At 40.9% G+C, this 27,500-nt stretch overlaps 2 protein-coding genes and 1 long non-coding RNA gene across 3 annotated transcripts in view; 2 read left to right on the forward strand and 1 right to left on the reverse strand.

Moving 5' to 3' along the window:
* Window positions 1–4,501: 4,501 nt before the first annotated feature.
* Window positions 4,502–7,254, forward strand: LOC123503152. Its single transcript, XM_045252657.1, has 2 exons — window positions 4,502–4,762; window positions 5,446–7,254. The coding sequence occupies exon 2, from the start codon at window positions 5,579–5,581 to the stop codon at window positions 6,647–6,649; it is 1,071 nt and encodes a 356-aa protein (XP_045108592.1). The 5' UTR covers window positions 4,502–4,762; window positions 5,446–5,578; the 3' UTR covers window positions 6,650–7,254.
* A 6-nt stretch (window positions 7,255–7,260) lies between these two features.
* The window catches only part of LOC123503155, a 49,899-nt gene continuing 29,659 nt past the window's right edge, over window positions 7,261–27,500 (reverse strand). Inside the window, exons 2-4 of the long non-coding RNA XR_006674350.1 lie at window positions 20,763–20,947; window positions 10,331–10,389; window positions 7,261–7,544 (exon numbers count right to left, since the gene is read on the reverse strand). This is a non-coding gene — a long non-coding RNA (uncharacterized LOC123503155). The remainder of the gene's footprint in view (window positions 7,545–10,330; window positions 10,390–20,762; window positions 20,948–27,500) is intronic.
* LOC123503153 (ubiquitin carboxyl-terminal hydrolase isozyme L3-like) lies at window positions 8,573–26,885 on the forward strand. The gene is made up of 8 exons (XM_045252658.1): window positions 8,573–8,721; window positions 11,195–11,206; window positions 20,795–20,923; window positions 21,321–21,466; window positions 21,970–22,111; window positions 23,184–23,259; window positions 23,913–23,971; window positions 25,828–26,885. The coding sequence occupies exons 1-8, from the start codon at window positions 8,686–8,688 to the stop codon at window positions 25,912–25,914; spliced, it is 687 nt and encodes a 228-aa protein (XP_045108593.1). The 5' UTR covers window positions 8,573–8,685; the 3' UTR covers window positions 25,915–26,885.

Below are 27,500 nucleotides of genomic sequence, written 5' to 3' on the forward strand. Positions count from 1 at the left end.
AAAAAATGAGAGTAACAAGAGGAACAAGGAACAACAATAGACAGCTTGAGAAGAAACAATAGAGAAAAGACGATTGAGAAGACAGAGAGTTAAACAGGGAAAAGATTGTGACAGAAAGCAGCAAAGAGAGAAGAGAAAAAAAATAGAGGAACAACGAGAAACATGAAAAGACTGCTTGAGATAAAAAAAAAAGAGAGAAAATGATTGAGAAGAGTTAGTTAGACAGGGAAACAATTGTGATAGTACAGGAAGAATAGGAGCAGTAAAAGAAACAAGGAAATGCAATAGACAGCTTGAGAAAAAAAGTTAATGGAAGAAAACTGATGAGAGAGAGAGGAAAAAAGTGATAAAACAGCAAAAAATGGGAATAATAAGAACAAGAAACAGCAATAGACAGCTTGAGGAAAAAAGAAAAAGAAAACAGGAGAGGGAAGATTGAGAGGACAGGAAGTTAGAGTGGGACAAAAATGTGATAGAATTAGAAACAACAAAGAATAAAAGTAATAAGAATAAAAAACAGCAATAGACAGCTCGAGAAAAAAAGAAGAAAGAAAAACAGTAGAGGGAAGAAGATTGAGAAGACAAACAGCTAGACAAGGGCAAAAATGTGACAGAAACGGCAAAGAATGGGAATAATAAGATGAACAAGGAATAACAATAGACAGCTTGAGAAAAAAAAAAAAAAAACAGAAAGGAGAGAGAGAGAGAGAGAGAGAGAGAGAGAGAGAGAGAGAGAGAGAGAGAGAGAGAGAGAGAGAGAGAGAGAGAGAGAGAGAGAGAGAGAGGCACAAAATCATGATAAAATAGCAAAGTTATAAAAGAAGCACACAAGAAACACTGAAAAAAAAATAATAATAATAAATAAATAAATAAATAAAAATAGAGATTCACAAAGCAATGGACCAAACATTACCAGTGAAGGGAATGAGTGATGAGTAAAGGACAGCTCACCCTGCACCTCACCTCTTCACTGCCTCATGCAAACTGACACCTCCCTGCCATCCTGTGTGATGTGAGGCTGCAGGGTGAAGAGAGATAAGGTGGTGGGAAGGATCAGATGGCACGGCTATGACACATTCTGAAACACTTTTGCGCCTTACCTCAGTTATTTCAAGAGGCTCCAGTTGATGCTATGATGGTTTTTAAGTGTGTTTGTACGGCTCAAGTGACAGATCAACAAATATTCTATATCATCAATAAGAGAAACACATGTGAAAACCCTGCTTATCATCTCTGTGGCCTATGACACCAGTGGCGGTGAGGGAGTGAAGTGTTTCTGAATAGGGAGCTATGACACACTGGTAGACACATGTTCCTGTTATCATTGTGGTAGTGGTGATAAGCTGATTACTGGGAACTAACACAAACAAAGGTTATATCAGGTATGCCCAACACAGCTTAACCCTTTCCTTTGTGCTTGGGTGTATCATTTGTTATTGATTTTGAGATATTTTTTGTTTTACAGCCATTGCCAAATGTTATACTGACTAGAAATAGCAAAATCTTATCTTTTTATCTTCTTTGAATTTTTATAGGTGTAAGTGGTCAGTATTAGCAGAAAGTGGTTTATAAAAAGTGACAAGAAAAGATTTGCTGTTCAAGACTTGTCACTGGACAAGGAATCTCTGTGTGCATGTCTGGCCAGTGCTGACACAAAACGCTACCAGTTCTGCCATGTTGGGATGACAAACCTTTGCCACTGATGATGAAATACACATGTGATATTATGATGAGTAGGAAAGAGCTACATTATTTTGTTTTATACACTTAAGTAAGTATTCTCAAACACTTCCATGCTTTGCCTCCGCTATTTCAAAAGGCTTAATTTAAATTCACATGAGTTTGTTTAAGGTATTTTTACATTTCTAGAAACAGATTGACAAGATTTTGCATTATGAACTTGAGAAACACTCTTGAAAACTGCGCTAATCATCTTTGTGGCCTTGGAAAATAGTCGTAGTGAGAGAGCAAAGCATTTCTAAATACGGACCATAAAGCCAACCACTAGTGAACATTTCATTCTTTGTTTCCTTCTTGGAGAGTGACGCAGCATGTAACACAGCGGACCTTTCAATAAACAATAAACATGAGGGGTTGTTTTATTGATCCCCACATGACTGACACTTCAACAAGACAACGCCAACTCCAGCACTTCAGGCAGCCCCAACAAGTCTTGGTGAAGGGAGGGGGAGGAATCATGGTGAAGGGACGGGAGGAGTCATGGTGAAAGGAGGGGAGCGAGTCATGGTGAAGGAGAGGAGGAGGAGAAATGGTGAAGGGAGGGGGTGGAATCATGGTGAAGGGAGGGGGTGGAATCATGGTGAAGGGAGGGGGAGGAGTCATGGTGAAGGGAGAGGGAGGAGTAACGGTGAAGGGAGAGGGTAGGAATCATGGTGAAGGGAAAGGGGAGGAGTCATGGTGAACAGAAGTGGGGAGAGAAGTCATGGTGAAGGAGAGGAGGAGGAGTCATGGTGAAGGGAGGGGATAGAGTCATGGTGAAGAGAGGGTAGGAATCATGGTTAAGGGAAAGGGGAAAGAATCATGGTGAAGGGAGGGGAAAGAGTCATAATGGTTTTGGGACCCCAGGCATTTTAGCAGCCATGGAGTCCCAAACAAAGCAGACAGGTTCAAATCCTGGCTACAGTCTGAGTGTATGAAGAACTTCCTTACTCATGGTGATGGTTTCCTAATGGTTGGGCTTTCAGATAGGAGGTACCAAAACAATACCTCCTTTAGCCCATGGATTCCTGTGAAAAGCCCACATTGTTTTAGAAAATACATAAATAAAAAAAAAGGAGGGAGATGAGTCATAGTAAAGGAGCAGGGAGGCATTCCTTACACTCAACATCAGAGGTTGACAGTCTCGGTCCCCATCACCCCATCAAACACCCATCCCCCATGTCAACTCTCTCTTAGTTACCTTAGTCCCTTGTGTTTCACGGAGAGACTCTGCAGCAAGTATTGCAAGGGACTCCAACCCACATAAGGGAAAATAAAGACACTAAATGAAATAATGGTGATGGCAGTGATGAGAATGAACAGGGTAGGTTAGGTTCAGTACTCATAAGATCCTGTAGCATAAAATATTGGAAAACTAAGACACTAACTTAAATAATAATGACGGCAATAATGAGAATGGACAGGTTAGGATTAGGGTGAGTTAGGTTAGGTTTGGTTAAGCATGGTTAGGTCCTGCTGCATAAAATCACTGAAATAACATTAACATTTCCACTGTGAAAGCAAAAGAAATATTAGGTTTAGCTCAATTAAGCTTAACAATTTCACTCAGACTTGAAAATGACAAGAATCACAGTGTTTTGAAATTCGCAAGCCAATGTTACTACTGAACTTCTAAAATTACCATCTCTCTCACCGACACACACACACACAAAGGTAACAAGCAGGTGAAGTTATTACCTGACATATTCCAAGATACCTTTAATTAATAGAAGCAGTGAGGCAGACCACGTCTTAAATAAACAGGAGAAAATCAGGTCATGGAAGCAAAACAATAACAACACAAATAAAAATAAATACAACACCAAGTTTCATTTTTGTAGTTGAGGTGGTGTTTCTCTACTACCTGAAGCTAATTGAGCCAGTACATACCTGTCAGTACATGGTAGGAAGGCACACGGACAGACACACACACATACAACACATTCACTCGCGTCGCTTCCTTGCTGGCTAGATTGACCTCAGCTGACTCGGCCCGTTTTCCCTTATTCCCGTTCTCTCTCTCTCTCTCTCTCTCTCTCTCTCTCTCTCATTTTTCTACTTTTAGCTTTCTTTCATTCTCTAATTCTCTCTCTCTCTCTCTCTCTCTCTCTCTCTCTCTCTCTCTATATATATATATATATATATATATATATATATATATAGAGAGAGAGAGAGAGAGAGAGAGAGATTACTGTATAAGTAACTTTCTTTAATTTTTTTCTTTTGCAGTTACTTCTCTCTCTCTCTCTCTCTCTCTCTCTCTCTCTCTCTATATATATATATATATATATATATATATATATATATATATATATATATAGAGAGAGAGAGAGAGAGAGAGAGAGAGAGAGAGAGAGAGAGAGAGAGAGAGAGAGAGAGAGAGAGAGAGATTACCGTATAATTAACTGCAAAAGAAAAATAAATGAAAAGAAGCTAAAACTAGAAATATATATATATATATATATATATATATATATATATATATATATATATATATATATATATATATATATATATATATTTGTCTTGTTTCATATCTTTGACTTGATATTTTTGTACTTGTATTATCTTTTCTTTTTTTCTTTATCCAAGTATACATATGCATTTCAATTTATTCTTTTCCCTCTGTTATCCTATCAGTATTCCCCTAGGTAGGAGTCTCCGTATAAGGTGTATTCTTAGTATTCTCCTTTCTCTCCTAAATCATTAGCAAAATCGCTTGCCAGAACTCACAATTAAAATATATAATTTTATTTTTGCAGTATAATATTTCACGAGAGGCATCATTGCCATACCATATTGGAACAACGAGATAACTAGACTGTACAGAATTTTGATTATCAACTTATTTTACTTATTAATTTATACGTTCTTTTATACATTTAATTACTTATTCATTGCACAACATATGAAGGAAGGTCAGACTCGAATGCCGCCATATGTAAATGAGGGAAGCACGGTGGGACTTCTTCGCCTCTTGATCCTGTGCCCGCAATCCCTGCCCGTCATCTCCTCGCTGCTACACAATTTACATACAATATAGGTGAGTGACTTCTGAAGGTACACAGATTTATGCCAAACTCTACTCTCAATCCATAACTCCTTGGAAATACGTAGGGAAAAAAGATGTACCTCTTTATTTCGTTCCTTGGCTGTGTAGGGAAGGTCTTGTGGTGGATGTAGTTATTTCGTAGTGACCACATGAGGTGTTTTTGTGTGAAAAAGATACTTATTTTGAGAAAAGCAAGCATTGTCATTATCTTTATCATCATCATCATCATCATCATCATCATCATCATCATCATCACCACCACCACCACCACCACCATCACTATCATCATTCTGAATAGCCTATCTGCTTTTTATAATTACAATTATTGTTGTTGTTGTTATTATTATTATTATTATTATTATTATTATTATTATCTGTTGATTTCATATGATAAGCAATGTAAATATGAATTATTGAACATAATGTATTAGGTAGAGAGAATATGATGAGGTAGCCTAGCTAGTATTTAATTAAATAAGTACGTACTTTGCTTCAGCAGTTAAAGATAAAAAATGTGTGATCATATAAACAAATACATAAACATAACAGTAATTAACACAAGAATAAAACACAGTAGCCTACAATACTGTGGCTAGTAACTTGTTAGGATGTTTAGTTAGCATGGCTAATTATATACGTGTTCTCATGTGCAATGTTTCATGTCTCCTGGCCAGCCACCAGCCACCAGCCATCCCGGAGGAGCTGTAGGCGACAGTGGTGGAGACACTGGTGAAGGTGAGGCAGTACAGTAGTGAGGAGCCCGCGTTGCTTGTTGTCCACCCCTATCTCCCCACCCAACACCTCCCCATGGCTCGCCGCTCTGCCAGAAAAGTCCACGCGGGGCTGCTTCATCGTTTCCTGGGCAAGGAAAGCTTCATGGAATTCCTGAAGCTCCAGTGCATCATGACGGGAAGCCCGAGAGACGTGGTGAAGCGTGTTGATCTCTCCCGTGCCTACAGGAGGTTCTGCAGTGCCAGGCGCCTCCCCGCAGCCTCCATGGTGAACATAGGGCGTCACCTGGGCAGCCAGCACGTGTGGGCGTCCAAGCGGCTGGGCGGCGCTAACGGCAGGAACCAGGAGTATGCCTATGTGGGTTTGTCCCTGAAGGATGCTCCTGATGAAGTCAAGGAAGAGCAGTCTTCGTGCCCTCCCACCCCGGCTACCCCGGCCACTTCGCCGCCGCCATTACCGCCCTCGCTGTTTTGGGAAATCAGCCAGCAACAGACTGTTGACTGGTTCTCCCCGAGCTCCAAGCCCCTCAAGATTTCACTGTCGCCTACCAGCAGCGAGGATGCCATGAGGCTGTTTGACACGTTCTTGCAGGACCACGTGGAATGCACAGGCTCGGCAGAGGACGCAGTGTCTATTGAAGAGTTGCATAAGGCTTACCGTCGGCTATGTCGGTCGAAGGGAATCACACCTCCGTCTTTCTCTAAACTGAAAACCCGATGCCTCACACAGCGGGAAAACGTATCCATCTCGAGCATCTCCTTCCAGTCTGTCAAGCGGGCATACACGGGCCTCAGGTGGACTAACTCAGCCCTTCAGTCCCTCAACCCCAGCAGGAGAGTCCAACCAAAGCCCTGTAGCTCCTGCCAGGCCAAGAATCAGGCACCTGCCGCCCCTGTGGTGCTGTGTGAGATGAACCAGGAGGGAAACGACTGGATACCGCTAGTAAGGATTGACAGCACCGCAGACCAGAGTTCCCTGAGGCACTGGGGTGACGAGGACTCCAGCACCTTCATAAACACCCTAGTATCTCCATCCACGCTCCTCCCTGCGCCCGCGTCGCCGCCCACCCCACCGGAGACACAGGACTCATCAGACTTGTTTCAAATGTTGGATATGTTTGACAGCACTGATCTTTGCATGTTCTAAATCACTCTTTATTACAAGAGAAAGGACACTGCTGACGATAGATAGCCTCTGAATACAGCTTCCTCCCATAGCGTGTTAATGAAGGTTCTTATATAGTTAGAGGAGATAAGGAGTGTGTACGGCAGCCTGAACCAATATTCCTGGTGACATGACGCGGCTGTATACTGACCGGAAGCAGGGTTGTAACGGTCCAGGCAGTGTTGCAGCGAGGAGACGTGGTGTGTTGCATGTGCATGATGTTTTATACCGATGTGTTGTTACTTGATGTTACTGTATTGTGTTACAGCGGATTTACTCTTATGATATTGCTTTGTTTTTTTTTTTTTTTTTTTTACCATTTCCTTGTTATTTGACGTATTATTTTTTGTTAAACTACTAAATCACGTTAGGGTACAATAAGTTTTTGTTCTGTTGACGTGTGAAGGCTGTGAAAACCAGATCTTTATTGAACTCAGGTGTATGTTCGCTACAGGTGTGTTATCAAGGCTTGTGCTCTCATAACGAACATTTCAGACGTTGATCGTTCTGCTTGGTTTTATTTTTCTAATATAAGCAGCACTGGGTAGTTGTTACATGTGTAATGGATTCTCAGGATGGTTAGAGAGAGGTATATGAAGTTTAGCTGTTGTTATTTTCTTATTGTTATTTTAATGTGTGTGTGTGTGTGTGTGTGTGTGTGTGTGTGTGTGTGTGTGTGTGTGTGTGTGTGTGTGTGTAAGGATGTAATATTTTATGATTAATGTTTACGAGAACTTAGTTCATCATGATAGGCATTTTTTATTTATTACATTATTTTCCTGTCGGTTTCCTTGATTTACTTTCACGTGAAGCTCTTTTCTTATCTTGTCTACTAGGTACAGCAACCATTTACGAGTTCTTGTTTGTGACAGTGAGTCTGAAAAGGTGATGTAATATTAATAAACAGAGACACTTCAAACATCTATTGAATTAAACATCTAACCCATTTTTATTGTAACAAGAATATATTCTGGAAATGGCATTCCTCACTATATATGTGTGTGTGGGAGCGGGGATGGGCTGGGCCGGCTGGCCTGTCATTGCTTGCTTTTATTGTTGTTGCTACTGCGTCATTTCCAGTGTAGACAGGAGGAGGAGGAGAAGGAATTAGGGAATAATCTAGTAAAAATGGAGGAGAAGGAGGCGGTAAAACTGGAATGACGAATGTTTACTTTTGTTTCCCCTTTCATTGTTTGGCTTTCTATGTAGTATCTACTAGGCATCAGAACATGACAATATTTAATTTAGTTTAGCTCCTCCCCCCTCCCCCTTAATTTCTGCGATATGCAAATACCTGTTGAGAACCTACCTAGACCTCCTCTTCCTACTCCTCCTCTCCCATCACCTGCTGCTGCTGCTGCTGCTACTACTACTACTACTACTACTACTACTACTACTACTACTACTACTACTACTACTACTACTACTACTACTACTACTACTACTACTACTACTACTACTATAATTCAAGTATATACAAATTATTTTTTTAATCATTCAAGAATTCCCAAAGTTAACATGAAACTTAAACACTAAACATGACTGGCTGGCGCGTACGTGCATGGCTGATTCAAACACTGACACAAAGACACACATCAGCAAGAAACATATATAAATAGACAGACAATGAGATAGATAGGTAGATTTGGATGATAGACACAGAATCAGCGTTATTTGAATCGATATTGTCCCCATGAACTATTCACAACTTGTCACATTGAATTCTAGAAACGGAAGACAGACCGATAGGATTTAGACAGATATAGAGACAGGAAAACAAGCACAAAGCGATAGACAGTAATAGATAGAAGTCACGTGACCATCAGAGGCATATAACAGCTGATTTTGACCATGAGTTGCGAAAATTGGCCGTTTTATATCAGGCGTCTGGCAGTGAGGCGCCAGACAAGCTCCCTCTGCCTGTGCCTTCCCTCTCTCACGCAGTCCACCTCCACCAGCCACCGTGGTTCAGTCATCTTATATCCTGTGCTCCCTCTCAGTACTCCAACTCATACAAGATGGTCCGCTGGCTTCCCCTCGAGTCCAACCCTGCTGTATGTATCACCAGCTAGCCCCTCATTGCCGTAATATAAGTACTTTCAGTGGAATATGTTAAAAAGGGATGTGGTTTGCCGAAATGTCTGTCCCTCTTTGCCTTATTAAAAATGACTTGTTATTTTACCGCCTTGTTTTAAGTTTGCTGACCTTCTTGGTTTAGTTAGTGATATATTATTGCCATGTCTTTACTAGGACATTATAAAGACACTATATTGTTATTTAAATGCATATATATATAAGGGTAAATCAGAAATGCCGGTATGACAGCCTTTCTTTTTTTAAACTAACTAAAGCAACACTATTAACAACGCCACTAACTTTATCAATATATCTATATATCTAATTAAACGCCATACATGACAATTAAACCTGCTGATATGGTAAGGTAGCAGGATAAAGGAAGCAGAAACAGAAATACTAGCAATATCTCGTAACATTTTGAAGTATACGAGAGAATCATGAAGGAAATGTGTGAAAAGCTAACCTTGCCTGACTTTCCTTTCAGTATTTTTTTTTCTTTCACTTAAGGTTTTGTGCAGTTAAAAGTGGAGTTTCTAGTAAGGGAGGGTTTTAATGGTATGTTTGGGGTGTTGCCGTGGGTGGTGGTAGTGGTGGTGGTGGTAATGGTAGTGGTAGTGGTGGTTTGTCCTTAGCATCGTTCCCAGCCCCTGTAAGATCGATAACTGACAAAGGGGAGTGGATGACAAACTGAAAATACTGTTCAGAATGACTAATACAGGGAGAGGCGTTAATTTGCTGGATAATATTGATCTGAGGATATTTTAGTCACCCCTCTCTCTCTCTCTCTCTCTCTCTCTCTCTCTCTCTCTCTCTCTCTCATTACAGGGATATTTGGTTGTGTGTTAATGCTCTTTAATACTTTTCCTTAGCATTTTTAGTTAAGTAAGGTTGGTATTGTAACCTTATATAATTTCTTAGTCACATCTTCCCCCATGCCTTCCCTTCCTCAAGTCAGGTGAAGATGGGGTTTGGTTAGGAATGGTTTTTAATACTTTTGAGTGGGTTCTTATGAGGGGTTTATAATGTAATTGCAGTGTAATATGTAACTTTCTACCCACCTTCCTTGTCTCTGTGGTGATTGTGGTGTTAGGTAATTACTGTTGAGAAAGACTAAGGTATGTGGAGTTTTTAATGTAATTAGTGTAGTAACTTACTTTTTTATGTAAGAGGGGAAATCTGGCTAAAGGTAATAAAAAAAGATGAAATAAAAAGGCCTACTGAGATGCCAGTTCCCAAGCTACTCCACATATCCCCTTTAGTGCATTACAAAGCTCCCTGAAAGTGTTAGAGAAGTAAGTAACAAAGAAATCCTTCCGTACAGTTAAAATAAAAGTAAAAGTAGTAATAAGTGTTAAGGAATACTAGAAATAAGACAGCATTAGAAAAAATAGACAATAATAATCCTGTCCAATAGTAAGAAATATATAGAGTAATAATTGTTAAGAAATACTAGAAGACACAACATCTGAAAAAGTATGGTAAATCTAATGTAATTGCCGTAAACATTAAATTATCATCAAGTAACCTAACGAGGGTGTGTGATCTAACTAACATTAAAGCGCACCCAAATGAACTCTTTCTTACCTTGATGAATGGCTTCTTTCCCTCACCAGTCGCCGCGGCATCCTCTCGCCATTGGAAATCTGAAAAGCAAGAGTCTTTACCATAGTGGTTTGGCTTATTCCTGATGTAAAGAAATAAAGGCAGAGAGAAAATGTAGAAATTAATTGGACCTTAATTTCACTTATTTCACTTGTAAAAAAAAAAATAAACCCAATGAAAATATTATAAAACTGGAATGGCTGTTAATTCATCAATGTTCTGGATGTTTAAAGGCATGATGGGCAGTTATAGACACAACCTCCTTTTTTTATTTTATTTTATTTTATTTTTTAACTGGGTAAGGGCAACAAACACACAAACTGGCCCACTTAGGTGCCAGTTCCCAAACAAGGTCAAAGGAGTTAGGCAAAAGAATGGGAAAAATGTCTGTAAACCTTGGACAGAATGTTCTGGAGGGAGACGACAAACTAAAAGAGAGCAACACTGACATCAATAGTGTAATGACATGACAATAATTTTTTTTGTCATCTAATTCAAGTATGATCCACACTCAGAGGCCACTTAAATGACACAAACCAAACCCAATCTTCCACACCATTACTAGATCACCACACTACATGATAAAACCCCTTGCAATGTCAAGGAAGATAAGAAAATACTAGTGTGCAATAATAAGCAAATCATTCACTGTACTGCTAAACAAGGAATCCATGAAAGCCTTACAAGCATCTACAAAAAAGAAAGAGATATAAAAACATAGAATTATCATTTTCTACCCTAGAGATTGGCAGTGGGTGTAGAACAAGTAAAGATGCATAAAGGTTCTTAGACATGTATAAATTTTTCCTCTAATGGATGAGTAACACTTCTTTCTCTATATTGCAGGTGATGAACAAGGTAAGCTGTGGTGAGGCAATTGCTGTGTCATGGGGTGAGTACCAGGCATGTGTTATGTTATGCTGTGGTGTGTCGTGTTGAACTGAGAGGTATGTTGTGAATGCTGATGTGGGTGAAGTTTTTTTTTTTTTTTTATCCCAAGTCTAATTTTCCTGTTATTTATATGATCTCATTTAACAATTATTCCCTGCTTTAACTTTGGCCCTTTCATTACTGAGATGCATTTTTACCTTTATTTTTTAGCATGATTAGACAATTTTATTTTACAGTCTACGTAGGTCAGAAGATTAATGGCCAGAGTCTTCACTATTGTAATCCCAACATGTGTTTCTGAAGCTGTGTAAAGTCACCATAAAGTGAGCAGAATGAATGTGAAAACACATTCTGGTACTGAGGTTAAGATATTGGATTTTTATTTGCGATTACATCCTTGCCGACGTTATACTTTCTTATTGTTCTTGGTGTGTCTCCGTAACTTTACGTGCAACATAATCTTATTGTTAACCCTGCACCAATCAATACAACTCAAACCGGCCACATTATGCTACATTTACCCATCAACCCCTTCAGTACCATGATGCACTTCTATATTTATTCTGCTTACTATTTGGTGATTTTATATAGCTTCAGAAACTTATCGTGGGGGATTGTAATAGTTTATGATGGTGAAGACTGGCTATTAATCCTCTGACCTCCATAGACCATTCCTAATGTAAATAAAATTGTCTAATCACATCCGAAACTCATGATAAAAATGTGTGTCTTTACTAAAAGAGTTAAGTGTGCATTCATTCATTTTTCAGTTCATACATTACCATAGCTCTGATTCACTCTGCCCTTGATTATGTCACTGTCAATTTCAAGTGTCAAATTACTCAAGTGTGAAGGGAGAGAAGGGAGAGGGAGGGAGAAGTAAAAGAAGAGGCCCTAGGAGTGTGGCCAAGCAGGGAGTGTGTCTTCAGCTCTGCCCTAACTTGCTGCGTAATGCTCAGGGAAGCGTCAGAAGTGCTTGTGTTGTCCTTGTAGTAGTAGAAGTAGTAGTAGTAGTAGTAGTAGTAGTAGCAGCAGTAGGTGGTGGTGATGTAGGGTAGTCAAGCTTTTCAAGAATGACTTACTGATCATATTTGATTAATTTTTTAGGCATGGAAGTTCTTTGTTTTCATTTCAAGCCAAAGATTTATCAAGCATCAGAGTTTCTTAAATGTGTGTGTGTGTGTGTGTGTGTGTGTGTGTGTGTGTGTGTGTGTGTGTGTGTGTGTGTGTGTTTGCAGGGTTTACTCATGGATAAACTAAAGGCTTTTTTTTTTTTTTGTTCTCCCCCTTTTTATCTTTCATTAAACTTTAAATATGCCAAATATTACTTCTTGTTCACCCTTCTTTCCTGTCCTTATTCAAAGTCTTGCTGTGTCCTGTCAGTCTTAATGATAGCAAGATGAGAAAGTTACCCTGGAAACATTAAGGCATCAGTTTTAAGTGGGCCTTTTTTTGTTTTATCTTTTTTATTTCCTGGGCAGTTTTCCCCTTACATAAAAAGAAGAAAAATATGAATTAAGCATGATACTGTTGCACTTATTAGAATATATGAGGGTGTGAGTAGTGGGTGATTAGCACGATGTATAGAGCGAGGGTGAGGGTGAGGGTGGAGGGTTGGGATGCCTTCTCGTTATTTTGCCTCCTTTTTCTCTCTATCTTTCTTCAGCACTCATCAGGACTTCGCTTCACTTTTTCATCTGACCTTTCCACACACTTCTTATCTCCGTGTTCACATTCTCCTCTTCTCAATAACTCATTCTTTTTTCCTTATTTCCCTCTTCGCCTGTAGCTTTCTCTCATTTCTTTCTTTCATTCTCCCTTTCTTTATAACTTTTCATATCCGCAAACTCGCTTCCTTTCTTTCATCCTCGTTTCACCTCCCTCCCTCTCTCTCTCTCTCTCTCTCTCTCTCTCTCTCAGCGGCGTCACACACAGAGGCGCCAGAGTGTGATGACGCGGCCAGCTTGCACTCATCACACACACACACACACACACACACTGTCAAGGGCGTGTTAGGTATAATTTTAGAGGGAATGGTATGTGTCTTAGTGGTGAATAATTGAGGGTAGTGGCGTGGAGGTGGTGAGGCAGGGAGTGGCAAGGTAGCTGTGGCCTTTCTCCTAGTTAGGCTTGCTCTTTGACTCTGTCACTCTTCTGCCTTGATTTTAGTTTAATCGTTTTTTTATTTTTTCCGTTTTGTTAATTTTGTTTTTCGTCTTCCTTTCTTCAATTGTTCGCTTTCTTTCTTCGTTGTTCGTTTTGTTCGTTATTTGTTTCTCGTTTTCCTTCTTCATCTTTTTCTTTGTTAATTCTGCGGTTTTTTTTTTTTTATCTCGTCTTCCTTCATTTGTTGTTCTTCGGGTTATGAATGAAAGGCAGCTTCACGTACGTACATACATACGTACGTATGTATGTATGTGTGTGTGTGTCTGTCTATATACGTAAGCCACCATCACCACCACCACCACCACTTCTAAACTAAACGTAACCAAACCAAACCAAACTAAACCAGCAAAGACCGACTGGTGTGCATGTGGAGGAGGAGCGGGGATACCAGTGGGTGTATTGGTTGCTTTCCACCATTAAATATTTAGAAGAGAATCGAACGCTGAATAGGAGAGGAGAGGATTGGATGAGGGAGGGAGGGAGTGAGTGGAGTTGATATGTAGTTGTGTCTATCCACTCCTCCACTGTGATTTGGTCCATGGAATGTTGTCTTGCCACCACCACCACCACCTTTGTTTACTTCTCAGAAAACGGGAGCAAAAATATTGTTTCCTCGTAGTGACAAAAATCGTAATAGAGTTCCTTTGTTTGACTGTTTGATGTTTGTTTAGTCAATTCATACAGGAAAGCACTTCTTCATGCTCCTAATATAACTTCCTATTTTCATTTAGTCGTAGGTAAACTATAGTATTTATTTATTTGTTCTAGAACACTTCTAGCACCACCTACACTAATTAAAAAGATTCTACTTGAAGTTACCCTTCAATAATGAGACACATTTTTTACCTTGAGAATTATGTACGATTAAACTATTTTACTGACATTAGGAAGGGTCTATGGAGGTAAAAAGATTAATGGCCACAGTCTTCACTATTTTAATCCCCACCCCACACACAAGTTTCTGAAGATATATAAAATCACCAAATAGAAAGCAGAATGAATATGGAAACGCGTCATGGTACTGAACAGGTTAAGGATGTTTTTTAGATTTCTAGTGTCAAATTATCTAGATTTCTACATTATGAACAGGAAAAATCGTCTTGCAAACCCAGTTACTTGTCTGTTACTTCCACTCATTCAACACTCAACCTGAAGCTGCAATGTTTTTTTTAGATGTTTTTATATTTTTAGTGTCAGATTAACAAGATTTCTACATTTTAAACTGTAGAAATGCTCTTGGAAACCCGGCTGGTCGTCTCTGTGGCCTTTGTTAATAAAGAGAGAGAGCGAGAGCGGTTCTGAGCACGGGTCGTAAGCCTGCGTGTTGCTGGATATTTAGTTAGTTATTTTCCGTAATTCCTGGAGTTTGGATAATGTGTGTTATTTGGGGGGGCAGTCTTCCTGGGGTGTTATGCAGTGTGTGTGTGTGTGTGTGTGTGTGTGTGTGTGTGTGTGTGTGTGTGTGTGTGTGTGTGTGCAGACTAACACTTTTTCTTCGCTGTTATTATTGTTGACAGTTCACAAAATGCAGTAAGGTTAATTAAGCTAGATAGAGGTAGAGCTTCAGTCAGTCGGTCAGTAAGCCATTTATCTATACGCCAGTCAGTCAGTCACTTAATCAAGCTTTGCCACTACCATTATTATTTCCTCTTAATCATTGGCGTACTGAATCTCTCTCTCTCTCTCTCTCTCTCTCTCTCTCTCTCTCTCTCTCTCTCTCTCTCTCTCTCTCTCTCAGTACGAGTAACTGTATGCCTTCCTTCCTTCCTTCCTCCCTCCCTCACTCCTTCCTCGGCCAGACATCCAGACAACTCAAACACCACGTGGCTCATCACTGTCACGGTACGGTACCAGTTCAGTCCGGTCCATGCTGTACCATATAATTTTGCGGTGCTGAATGTGACCGGAAACGGAACTGCAGTCAACAGAACCCCACTGAACCGGAAATAACGAGTAACGTGTGTGTGTGTGTGTGTGTGTGTGTGTGTGTGTGTCGCCGGAGTGGTCACCTTTCTTTGTATCGATTCACAAGAACACCAGGTGAATATTCCAGTGACTACACACACACACACACACACACACACACACACACACACACACACACACACACACACACACACACACACACAGTAATCCAGAAATGACCACCTTTAGTTACTTCACCAAATGGATGAAGTTTTGTCAGTGTTTCTCACTATTTCCAGACGTCAGCTGTTCCTTGGCAATTTCTTTCTTTCGTTCCTTGAGATATAGGTGATATTTATTATATTTCTATTTATTTACTTGTTTTATTTGTTTTTTTGTTAGTTGGAGATATTTGAGAAAGTAAATAAAATGAGGGATAGTGAATAGCGATTTGGTAGGCGTTCTTATTATTCCTCTCTCTCTCTCTCTCTCTCTCTCTCTCTCTCTCTCTCTCTCTCTCTCTCTCTCTCTCTCTCTCGTTTACTTATACTCGTATTTTGTTTTTGTTTTGCGTATTTTTCATGTTTTTTTTGCTCTCTCTCTCTCTCTCTCTCTCTCTCTCTCTCTCTCTCTCTCTCTCTCTCTCTCTCTCTCTCTCTCGTTTATGTTCGTATTGGTTTTTGTTTTGTGGATTTTTTCATGTTTTTGCTCTCTCTCTCTCTCTCTCTCTCTCTCTCTCTCTCTCTCTCTCTGGGAATGTACTGGAATGTACCGGTGTCGCCTGGAATGCATACTGGAGTGGGGTTCGGTGAAAGAGGGAGTGGTTGAAGGTGGGGGGGATGTGGGTTTGATAATAGGAGGGGTTGGGGGAAGGGGGGTCTTCATGCGCCTCCATTGAAATACCACAAATACTTGAAGGGGGTGTGTCTTGTGGGTGGAAGGGTGGGAAGAGGTGGTAAGGGGGTACACAGGTGACTTGGGTACTTGGGTGACAGGTGTGGTGGTGGTGGTGGTGGTGGTGGTGTTTGGTTAAGATGCATTGTTGTTGTTTTCACCTTTTGTTTCCTTCTCACCTGTTAATTGAAAGCATCCTATTGTTTGTTTTTATCGTTCTTCTTTACGCTTGAGGAAGTGCCGGTAGAGAGAGAGAGAGAGAGAGAGAGAGAGAGAGAGAGAGAGAGAGAGAACTTTATGCCCTCAACTTAAAAATTTTCAAGAACCGAGGAAGGAGTGTGTGTGTGTGTGTGTGTGTGTGTGTGTGTGTGTGTGTGTGTGTGTGTGTTGTAGTGCTTCTCGTGCTCTTGTTGTGGCTTATGGGTCCAGAGAGTCCAGGGTTCCAGAATGTTGGCTGGCTTAAAGATGGAGACTTGGAGGGCCGTGTGTGTGTGTGTGTGTGTGTGTGTGTGTGTGTGTGTGTGTGTGTGTGTGTGTGTGTGTGTGAGTTGTCTAATTTTTCGTAATTGTTTCACTTCCTTCGTCTTGTTTTGGCCTTTGTTTGTTTTATATTATCACCTTCCTATACCTTTCCTTTCATTTTTATCTTCCTTCCTCAACTTTGCTTATATTCTCTTTCTTCACCTTTCCTCGTGTGTGTGTGTGTGTGTGTGTGTGTGTGTGTGTGTGTACGTAGGTGTATATATTTATTGCATCGTTTAATCCTGCTGGCTTCTTGCAGCTTTCCTTATTTTCCTTTTATGTGTCTTTTCTCAAACTTTACAGGTAAAAAAAATACTTTCTTTAATTACTTTTGTTCCATTATCCTTGTTCATTTACTGACTTTCCTATTATACCTTAAATCCCCAGAAATGAAAAGAAACAAGTTCCATAAAAAAAAAAAAACAATAAGACCTATCACTCCCCCCTCTTCGCCCTCCCCCCCAAAACAAACAAACTATTATTACGGTAACGGTCTTTATCATTGCGCTGCGCCATCCTACAATTGGGAGTGGCTGGATGTTTTGGTCTAATGGTCCGATTCGGTGCCTGGCTTTCGGCTTCGGCTCGTCTAGACACTGTGGGTTGGTGACTCACGCGGCTGGAATCCCCGCCTTGCACATCGATCTTACCTGAAGCCTTCACCATCCCCTCCCCTCCCCTCTTCTCTTACCACCCTTCCAGCACCTCTATTCCCCTTCTTTCCCCTTCCCTCTCCTTCCAGCACCTCTTCCTCTTCTTTCCCCTTCCCTCTCCTTCCAGCACCTCTTCTTTTCCCTTTTCTCTCTACCTTTCCTTCCAGCACCTCTTCTGCCTTCTCTCTCTCTCTCCTTCCAGCACCTGTTCTTTCCCTCTCTCTCTCTCTTCTTCCAGCACCTCTTCTCCCTTCTCTCTCCTTCCAGCACCTCTTCTTTCCCCTTCTCTCACGCCATCACCCCTTCTCTCCTTCCAGCATCTCTTTTCCCTTCTCTCTCCTCCCAGCACCACTTCTTTTCCTTTCTCCTTTTTTTTCTATCCACTTTGTCCCTTTCCTTCATCTTCTCATCCTTCTATCTCCGTGTTGTCCCTTTCCTTCATCTTCTCTTCCTTTTCATCATCATGTCTTTTCCTTTCTTCGTTTTTCCCTACTTCCTTGTTTTCCCTTCTTTCCTTCTACCTTTGCATTTTTCCTTCATAGCCTTCGTTTTCCCTCTTCTTCCCTTCTCTCTTATTTCCCCTTTTAATTTCCCTTTCCATCCCTCCTCGTTTCCCTTACAGCTTATCTTATCCAATGTCACTCCAACAATGCATCTGTCACTCTGTCAACCCTTTCCATCCCTGTCTTCAGTCACCCCCTCCCCCATGTTAATTGTCACCTACTTTCATCCCTATTGCCCCATATATGTCACCTCACTTCCCGCTTCCCTGTCACCCTTTCACCCTTCACCCTTCAGTAAAGTCATCGTTCCCAATGTCACACGCCTCTACGTACCTGTCCTCGTCTTTCCTCCTGTAGCTCCTAGTTCTTGTTCTATTTTCCTCCTTTCAGTAACCGTGTTAGGAGAAGCAAGGAAAGAGGAGCTGGCGGGGACTAAAACAGAAATAGAATAACGTATAAGGAGATTTAGAACACAGCAAGGTGCAGGAAAGTCAAATAACGTGGTATGGAGGTGGAAAAAGGACAGGAAAACAATATACTAGAAATAACATTAAAAGAACAGGGATTTCACAAGCCTGGAGACTGGAGGAAAATAAAGTACAGCGATATGGAGGTGAAAAATTTGGAAAAAAAAAAACGGAATTACAAGGGAATAGGAAAACAACATACAAGAAATAAAGGAAAAGGAGAGAGAGAGAGAGAGAGAGAGAGAGAGAGAGAGAGAGAGAGAGAGAGAGAGAGGCGATTTCAAAAGCTACGAGAGTGGAGGAAAGAGAAAAAAAAAAGAGGGATTTCAAAAGCTAGAAGGGTGGAGAAAATAAAATATGACGTAGGGGGAGGAATACAGAGAGGAGAAAGGAAAGGAGGTAGGAGGTAGACCGAAATAGCACAAGGGTATGACTGCAACGCCCCTAGTGACGGTCACCAAGCAACAGCAGGCTCAGAGAGGAGGTGCGGGGAGGGGAGAACCAGGATGTGCATGGAAAGGGGATGAAAAAGTGTGTGGAAGGAGTGTCAGTGTTCTGGAAGCTGTATATTAGTGTAGAAAGGTCTGGAAAGGAGGTTCATGTTCTCAGATCCCTTTTGTTTAATTCTGGTGGGTGTAGATTACTTGTTTTCCACTTTAAAGGATCAGGTGTATGGAAGGTGCTGGAAAGTGTCTGGAACCTGTGTCAGTGGTCTAGATTCTCCTTGGTTATTCTGGAAGCTGTATATTAGTCTCTCTCTCTCTCTCTCTCTCTCTCTCTCTCTCTCTCTCTCTCTCTCTCTCTCTCTCTCTCTCTCTAACATGTAGTTACGAGCTGTAGGTGGAAAGGTGTGTTTTTGTGTGTGTAAGGTGTAAGTTAAAGAAATACCAGCGTGCATCAGGCAATCGCTAACTTCCCAGTGGACATATTGATCGTCATGTAACAGAACATCCCGCCTAGCTGTCACCTGATCCCCGCCTTGCTCCCGCTGTCTCCCTTATTATGAAACGGGGCCTTCTCACCATGACTGTTTTTCAAAGGCAGCTGAGATGACTGTTCGGATTTTTAAGAGTGTCTATGCTGTTTATCATGTGGAAATCTTATTAATCTGTCACTAGAAGCATAGAAGTATCATTTAAAACCTGTGTAAGTTGAAATATATGTAGCGAAGATGTGGCGTGGAAGTGTTTGGTAATATTGTTTCCATTTTTCCTACAGCTTCATTGCTCTAGTCATGTAGATTCGTAGATGCTTGAAAAATATGACTATGACGACCATCCTAAGCTTTAGTAATGGGTTAGGATTACATATTTGACTTGCTTTTAAACAATCGGAGTTTTAGTTAGATTTGTGTGAAGGCGACATGACAACAAGACAAAGATATTAGATTTTACACACCCCAGCTGTCACTTTAAACGAACCTGCTTCTCATGACACACCCTAGCCTAGCCGCAGACGGTCAATGGAGGGGGCGAGGAGCGGTGCCCCCGTTGCTCTCTGTGACCCCCAGCATGGTAAGGCGGTGGCGTGGCTGACTCACTCTCATGATGCCAGCAGTCCCCAGCCGTTAATGTCTGGACCGCTCTACCGCTTCCCACATTGCACCCTGAGACGAGAATTGTGTGGCTTTATGATATTTTAGTCTATATAAAGCTGTGGGATCAGTTACGAGGTCATAGGAATGCGGGAATGGATAAATATAGACTTGCCTTATGTGAAAGTGTGTGGCTGCAGGATGGACCGTCGGCAGCGTTCATGCAACTAGTGGCCGGCGGGTCTTTCGCTGCCCCCTCCTCCTCCTCCTCCTCCTAGCTGCTATCACGTAACGCGGCGGGGGTCATAAGCTGCTCTTTAAGTTCTAGATGCTGCGAGGGAGGTGGAGATGAGAGATAAAAGATGAATGTTTGCCGCGTGTGGGCGTGCGTTAGTCAGGCACAGGCAGTGATGGTGGTGATGGGTTTATACGAGTGGCCTTGCTGATGTATGTTTTGTTGCGTGCTGCCTGCTGTGTTCTGGCGGATGATGTAATGATTGTTTGATTGTGTGCAGAGGAGGAGAAGGTGTGTGTGTGTGTGTGTGTGTATGCTTGTGTAGTCTTATCGATGATTTTCAAGTTTTCCGTTTCTTGCTGCCCTCCGTGGTCTCTGTAATTTCTTGTTGTTCTAATTTAAGTTATTCAATAGTATAGTTTACTCTCTCTGTTCATCTTGTGGGAATCTTGTTAACCTGTCACTAGAAACACAGAAGTGTCATTTAAAGCCGGTGTAGTTTCAAATGTATGAAACCTATTGATCGAAGCGGTGATGCGGCATAGGAGTGTCACAGAATAGTTTCAGTGTATGCCCCACAAATTCGTGTTAAATTCCTTGTTCTAATTGAAATTCGTAAATGCTTGAAAACTGTAATTTCCTACCTTTATCCTGCTAATTCTGGTTGTCTCGGCAGTTCATGAGTGGACTTGGCGTTCCTGCAAGCTGGACCATTCATGACGTGTACGGCCTGGACGATGACATGCTGGCGATGGTGCCCCAGCCTGTGTGCGCCGTCATCCTGCTGTACCCATTCTCAGACAAGGCATGTGTCAAGTCGCAGGGCTTCCTGTTGAATAGTAGAGAGAAGTGTTTGTTGTTATGAAGAGAAATGTTTATTGTTATGAAGATAGATTATAGAAATGTTTGTTATGAAGATAAATTATGGACATGTTTGTTGTTATGAAGAGAAATGGTAAAAATGTTTGTTGTTATGAAGAGAAATGTTAGAAATGTCTGTTATGAAGAGGACTTATATAAATGTTTGTTTTTAGGAAGTTATGGAGATAAATGATGAAAATATTTGTTGCTAGGGGTTGTTACATAGAAAAATTATAGAAATCTTTGTTAGTAGGGAGAAAAACTATTGTCCTGGCAAGATTATGAAAACAAACCGTAATGTCATCTTAAGTGCTGTGTTGTAATGAATCTTTGTGTTTCAGCAAGAGGATTTCAAGAAGAAGCAGGAGGAGGAGCAGGAAACAGCAGGTGGTGACATCCCTGAGAATGTGTACTTCATGAAGCAGTTTGTGGGCAACGCTTGTGGCACGGTGGCTCTGATTCATGCTGTGGCAAACAACAGGGACAGGTGGGGAGGGGGACTTGGTTCTTTATAAACTTTACTACACCTTTATAATTTGTGACTAGTTTTGGCCACTCAAGTATTGCTGTCTAGAATAGTTGTGTAGTTTTTTTTAGCCAATGTGTGTCAATGCAAACAAGATATTACTGTGCTCTAGATATTAAAGGACAGCTATGGCAATGAAAGGATCCAGTTCTCTTGCTAGGAATCATGCAGCATCGGTAAAATGCCCTTGTTTGTCAAATAGAGAGAGAGAGAGAGAGAGAGAGAGAGAGAGAGAGAGAGAGAGAGAGAGAGAGAGAGTGCAGGTACATATAAAAGAGAGAGGAGGAGAAAGAGGGGAAGTGGTGCAGGTACAAGAGAGAGAGAGAGAGAGAGAGAGAGAGAGAGAGAGAGAGAGAGAGAGAGAGAGAGAGAGGTGCAGGTACAATAAAAAAAGTAGAATGGTTAAATCAAATAAAGGAGCAAAAAATGACATTTAGATCTACAAATTTCCACACGTTTTGCAGGATCGAGCTGTCTGATGGTGCCCTGAAGGAGTTCCTAGACAAGACAGAGTCCATGAACCCCGAGGACAAAGGCCACGCACTGGAGGGAGACGACGGCATCTCCAAGGCCCATGAGGAGTCAGCACAGGAGGGCCAGACTGAGGTAATGTGTTGACTCTCACTATGGTTAGGTTAGATTAATAAAGCATCTACTTGAAGTTATATAGGGTTTAGGTTAGGGTAGGTTAAATTAGGTCCTGTCGCTATCTCTACTACCTCCAAAACCTCTGGAAGTACAAAGTTTTTAACCACTTCAGCACCACAACACGCTTTCATTTTTTTCTCTTGTATTTGGTGATTTTATAAAGCTTCAGAAACTTGTGTGTGGATTAAAATAGTGAAGGCTCTGGTCATGAATCGTCTGTCCTCTATAGACCCTTGCTAATGTTAATAAAGTCATCTAATCGCACCCAAAACTCGCTGTAAAAATGCATCCCAGTAATGAAGGGGTTCAGTATTTTTATGGTTCCATTGATGAATTAACAAGATTGCTATTGATAGAAGAAACACTTGAGATCTCTGCTAGTCATCTCTATGGTCCTTGAAAATATTCATGAATAGTTTTGCAATACATGGCTAATTTGTAATGACGTGGAGTTTTTTGAACACCTAATAATGTCCAAGTCCCATCAAGCATCTGTGTTTCTGTGATGCTCCAAGACAAGCCATTACACCAGATTTCAAAATGCATGTTTATACCAAAGCTCTACCAAAAGGGAGGAAGTCAAAGCAAATAAGCAACTTTTACACTCATTCATCTTAACATCTTGACCTAGGTACAGTGTAGAAGAGAAAGTATTCCTGTGTTCACTTCACAGGAATCATTGACACAACTTAACTCAGTGATAGTGATTCTCTATGTGCAAGTGGCAAATGAATAGTTAAAGTCTACCTCCTTGGTAATAGTGATTTCGATGTACAAGTGAGCAGGGAATAGTGAGTCTCTCCTTAGTGATAGTGATTCCCTAAACTAGTGACAATTGAGTAATGAAAGTCTTCCTCCTTAGTGATTATTATTCGCTCTGAACAAATGACCTATGAATAATTAGTCTCCCTCTTTAGTTATAATGATTCTCTCTGAACAAGTAAACTATGAATAATGAGTCTCTCTACTTGGTGGTAATGATACTTTCTGAACAAGTGACCACTGGATGATGAAGGTCTCTCTCCTACAGGCCCCTGATCGCGAAGCCCAAGTCAACGAACATTTTGTAGCCTTTGTACACAAGGATGGAAAACTTTACGAATTTGGTGAGTATGAGACATTTCTACACGAGGGGAGGACAGGAATGGGCCACACCAGATCAGATTATTGCCTGTATTCTCAAACACTTTTTTTTGCTTCACCTCCACTATTTCAAAAGGCTTAAATTTACACAATTTTTTTTAGGTGTTTTATGATTCTAGAGGCATAGTGACAAGATTTCTACATTATTAAATGGGGAAACACTCTTGAAAACCCCGCTAATCATCTCTGTGGCCTTGGAAAATAGTTGTGGTGAGAGCAGTGTTTCTAAATATGTAAATATGGACCTATGTAATGCCTTATCAATTTCATACCTTCATCATTTTGTTACTCAGGTTTATATAACAGTGCCCCATGAACCTCCCACACTTACAAACTTCTAGACTGAACATTTTCACCACCCCAACTCAGAAAAGAAAAAAACTGGAACAATAGATGAAGTGATAAAAGTCTATTCTTGCCACATTCAAACTCCTTTACACTCTCTCTCTCTCTCTCTCTCTCTCTCTCTCTCTCTCTCTCTCTCTCTCTCTCTCTCTCTCTCTCTCTCTCTCTCTCTCTCTCTCTCTCTCTCTCTCTCTCTCTCACCACATAGGAGTGTTGTGTTGATTTTATTTTTAGTTGGAACATGCCTCTAATTTGAGTCTTTGTGTTGCAGATGGACGCAGGAAGTTCCCCATTAGTCACGGAGACGCCTCAGCAGACAGTGTTCTTGCTGTGAGTTTGTTCTCTCTCTCTCTCTCTCTCTCTCTCTCTCTCTCTCTCTCTCTCTCTCTCTCTCTCTCTCTCTCTCTCTCTCTCTCTCTCAGTCTACAGCATGTCTTCAAACCAAACCCTCCCTTATACAAACTACTTACATTTAAACAATACTGCATCATGGTAGCTAAGCCTTCAATCACTGGCTTTATGCTCCTGTGTGGTATGGTACGATGGACCACAACACTTCTCTTTACATTACAAGCAGAGAAAGTGTGTGTGTGTGTGTGTGTGTGTGTGTGTGTGTGTGTGTGTGTGTGTGTGTATTTACCTAGTTGTAGTTTTACAGGGCCTGGGCTTTATGCTCGTGTGGCCCTGTCTCCATATCTACACTTATCCAATCTTACTTTAAAAGTATGCACACTCGTTGCAGACACTACTTCTTGATTTAAACTGTTCCACGTCTCAATATATCTTTGTGGGAAACTATATTTTTTAACATCTCTCAGATATCTTCCCTTTCTCAGCTTTTTACTATGCAATCTTGTGCTTCGAATGTCATATTCTTCTCTCATGATCAGTTTCTCATTATGCACTTGGTCCATTCCGTTGATCAATTTATAAACTTTTATCGGATCTCCTCTCTCCCTTCTTTGTTCCAGGGTTGGTAGATCCATAGCCTTTAGTCTCTCCTCATATGTCATCCCTTCAAATTCTGGAACCATTCTTGTAGCCGTTTTTTGTAGTCTCTCCAACTTCCTTATGTGTTTCTTTTTATGAGGGGTCCACACTACTCCTGCATATTCCAATCTGGGTCTTATTATAGTACTTATCAATTTCTTCATAATTTCTTTGTCCATGTAGTGAAATGCTACTCCAATATTCCTTAGCAAATTTTGTGTGTGTGTGTGTGTGTGTGTGTGTGTGTGTGATAGATGGTTTTCCTTAAGAATTTGGAAGTAACATTATTTCCCTCTAGAATTAATGAGTAATAGATTTTTCCCTCAAGAATTTAGAAGTGACTGATTACTTCCATATTTTCCTCGATAATTAACAAAAACTGATCATTTTGTATATTTTTGTCAAGAATTAATAAGTAATGCTGATTATTTCCATGGAGAATGAGCGAGTAACAGATAATTTCCGTATTTCCTTGGAAAATTAAGAAGTAACAGACTATTTCCATATTTTCCTCAAGAATTAATAATCAACCAATTATTTCCCTCAAGAATGAACATGTAACACATTATTTCCCTCTAGAATAAAAAGTACACCTAACTCTCCGTTATCGCGTTTAGGCGTTATTGCACATTTATGAAAATCTGCAAAATTCAGTTTTAGCGCATCTGGGAAGTCGTTATTGCGCAGCCGTTGTAGTAATAATAGAAGTAGTAGTACTACCCATATCCCAACCACACACCGACGAATGTTTAGATGGGGGAGGAGGAGGAGGAAGAGGTGGAGGGGGAGAAAGATGATGATCATGAGGAGGAGGAGGAGCTAGCAGCCAATCATCGTTGTGTATTCACGTCACGTGATTTGAATAAGGTAGCTGATTGGTTCTGGTCGCTCTGCTCGCCACCACCACCACCACCCCTCAGTCTCACATGTGGTACTCTGTTGTTCAGAGCTGTTTTTTTTTGGAAAATATTTTGTTTGAGACACCAATTTATTTATTTCCTATTTATTCTTTGCTTCCATTATCGTGTCTTCCGCTATCGCTCGTTTTTTTAGGCACCAATTTAGCGTGATAACGGAAGGTTAGGTGTAAAAGATTCTTTCCTTATTTCCCACAAGAATTAACAGGTAACATCATTTCCATATTTCCCTGGAGAGCAAACCAGTAACAATGCCGTCCCCTCCCTTCCCCCTTCCAGGATGCTGCCAAGGTGTGCCGCCAGTACATGGACCGTGACCCTGATGAGTCTCGCTTCGCTGTGGTGGCCCTGGCCTGCTCTGAGTAAGACCACCACCACCAGCACCACCACCACCTGCCTGTAGCTGTATTGATGTGAAAGAGTCTCATCTCACTATTTTCCTGCAGTTTGTCCTTTTCAGTTGGCTGTTTTGTTTGTTTTTCTGATTTTTTTATTTTGTGATTTTTCTTGATTTCTTTGGGGCATTAATGATAGACCATTAGCCAGCTATTGTTTTGCTAGTCAAACGGCTAACTGTGGACCAAAGTTGCTCAAAATTGTAAGAGAGGTTGTGTTTGTACTGGAGCAGGAGGTGGCCTGGCTCTAGTGGTGGGGCAGTGAAGGCCGACCACCACCTGGCTGTGTCCTGGTGCCCCACCGCTGCAGCACCATACCCTGCTGGAGGTACCGGTGAAATGGACTGTAGCTGTTGTGGTAATGATCTTTAGCCTCAAGTGGTTATGTAATTCTGTAACAGCCTTCCCCAAATGATAAGTGTATCATGAGCACAGGTATTAGTAAGGAGACAGTGTTGCTTTTGTTTACTTTTGCTAGTATGTTGAAAAGAATTACTGATTTAGTTGCAGCAAAATACTGTTAAGCATTCCTATGGTTACTTTGTGGGGAAATGTAAAGGAAGTATTTTGTTTCCTTAATTGATTTTTTTTTTTTTTTTTATAATTTAGAGCAATTGTTTGAGCAGGTTGCTGTGTTAAGGTGAAGCATCATGAGCACTTGATGTGATGTGATACTGTGTACCATTGTATCTTGATTACTGGCTAGTGTCTCAACACATTACCTTGTCCCTAGTCAGTCTACAGCTAAACCTTTCACTGAGTGGAGCTTCATATACTCTATAGGCTTCAGTAAAATTGACTTTATTGTTGTCACAAGGAATATTAATTACACTCCTGGTCAAATTTGTCTGGTCACCGGCCTGTCCACCTCATGACAAGATGCAAGGCTAAACTTACTCTACTGCATTGGCTGTATAATTTTCAATAAAGTAAATTTCTTATCAAGTGAATCTAATTGTCCTTTGAGAGGGGGAGAGTGAGAGTGAGGTGGCCACACCACAGGGCAGGTCTGTGTTCAGGGAGTGTGTTCTGACAGTCCTAGCTGAGTGACCACTTTATTTTTATTTTTTTATGTAGTAAGGGAAAACTGGCCAAGGACGTCATAAACAAAAGAAAAAAGTCCACTTAGTTGCCAGTTCCCTTACAAGTCCAAGAGAGTTGATCAGAATGAAGGAATAAATGTCTTGAAAGTTCTTGAAGTCAAATCATATGGAAGTTGGAAATACAGAGGCAGGCAGGAAGTTCCAGAGTATCAGAGAGATGCACAGACCTTGGCAACTGCCTCCCCTCTCACTTCCTCGTCGCACGCAACAATAGTTTATTACTGTGATTAAGGCCAGTATTTTTATAAGCTTTGCTCTCTTACTATCACTACTTTCCAAAGGCTTTAGTTGAATGTGTTCATGTTTTTACTTTTTAAGGCTATTTTTATGGTTCTGGTGATGGACTGACAAGATTTCTAGATTATTATAAGGTGAGTTGTCTCTGTGGCCTTGGAAAACTGTCGTGGTGAGAGAGCAAGGCGTTTCTGAAATCTGAATACGTGCGTCACTCTCT

Source organism: Portunus trituberculatus, chromosome 13 (assembly GCF_017591435.1).
Source record: "Portunus trituberculatus isolate SZX2019 chromosome 13, ASM1759143v1, whole genome shotgun sequence".
NCBI lineage: Eukaryota > Metazoa > Arthropoda > Malacostraca > Decapoda > Portunidae > Portunus > Portunus trituberculatus.

Excerpts from the sequence above, each read along its gene's own strand:
- LOC123503152 (XM_045252657.1), top strand. The coding sequence starts at position 5,579 with ATGGCTCGCCGCTCTGCCAGAAAAGTCCACGCGGGGCTGCTTCATCGT.
- LOC123503153 (XM_045252658.1), top strand. The coding sequence starts at position 8,686 with ATGGTCCGCTGGCTTCCCCTCGAGTCCAACCCTGCT. Across the intron at positions 23,260-23,912 it reads TGGAAAACTTTACGAATTTG|ATGGACGCAGGAAGTTCCCC; the intron begins GTGAGTATGAGA and ends TTTGTGTTGCAG. Across the intron at positions 23,972-25,827 it reads CAGCAGACAGTGTTCTTGCT|GATGCTGCCAAGGTGTGCCG; the intron begins GTGAGTTTGTTC and ends TCCCCCTTCCAG.